The sequence below is a fragment of the Mandrillus leucophaeus genome, unplaced genomic scaffold (genome assembly GCF_000951045.1).
Source record: "Mandrillus leucophaeus isolate KB7577 unplaced genomic scaffold, Mleu.le_1.0 Scaffold109, whole genome shotgun sequence".
Lineage (NCBI taxonomy): Eukaryota > Metazoa > Chordata > Mammalia > Primates > Cercopithecidae > Mandrillus > Mandrillus leucophaeus.
The window spans coordinates 1,774,487-1,775,364 of NW_012099098.1; the positions used below are offsets into that span (position 1 = coordinate 1,774,487).

The 878-nt window shown below is 53.2% G+C and overlaps 1 protein-coding gene across 1 annotated transcript in view; it reads left to right on the forward strand.

The window, feature by feature from the left end:
• Positions 1–216: 216 nt before the first annotated feature.
• FAM129B (family with sequence similarity 129, member B) overlaps positions 217–878 on the forward strand; it is a 101,630-nt gene continuing 100,968 nt past the window's right edge. The window contains exon 1 of the mRNA XM_011988355.1: positions 217–294. Within this exon, the coding sequence (XP_011843745.1) occupies positions 288–294 (7 nt within the window). The 5' untranslated portion in view covers positions 217–287. The remainder of the gene's footprint in view (positions 295–878) is intronic.

An 878-nucleotide genomic window follows, 5' to 3' on the forward strand; every position in this document is an offset into this window, starting at 1 on the left:
GCTCAGAGCGCTGCGAGGGCCCAATCGGCACTGCCATCCTGCCCAGGCTCTGAGTCACCAGCTGGTGAGGGGCAGCTGCAGCCCAGCAGGAAACAAAGTCTAGCGTGGAAGAGGTGGGAGGGAGGTGGTGGGGCCCGAAACCCCACTCGGCTCGCCTTAGAGGAACTGGGAGTGACTGTCCGGCACTGGCTCAGCAGCAAACAGCTTTCGAGGACGTGCTAGGAGTCAGGAACTGGGCCAGCTCCAGTCCCTTCCTTCTGGGGCTCTCACTTTGGAGGACGGGGTGGATGGGAGGTAAGATTTGTGCACAAGTGCCCAGCACACACAAGGCACACGGGGTTCTTTTTTTTTTTTTTTAGAGATGGGGTTTTGCTCTGTCACGCAGGCTGGCATGCAGCGGAATGATCATAGCTCAATGCAGCCTCAAACTCCTGGGCTCAAGGGATCCTCACTCCTTGACCTCCCAAAACATCAGAGGCTTGAGCCACTACAAGGGGTTCTTTTTCTTTTTCTTTTCTTTTCTTCCTTTTTTTTTTTTTTCAGACGGAGTTTCACTCTTGTCACCCAGGCTGGAGTGCAATGGCGACATCTCGGCTCACTGCAACCTCCGCATCCCGGGTTCAAGTGATTCTCCTGCCTCAGCCTCCCGAGCAGCTGGGATGACAGGGGCCCACCACCATGCCCAGCTAATTTTTTTGTATTTTTAGTAGAAACGATGTTTCACCATGTTGGCCAGGCTGGTCTTGAACTCCTGAGCTCAGATGATCCACCTGCCTCGGTCTCTCAAAGCGCTGGGATTACAGGCGTAAGCCACGGCGCCTGGCCGCATTTTTTTTTTTTTTTTTTTTTTTTTTTTTTTGAGACCAAGTCTTGCTCTG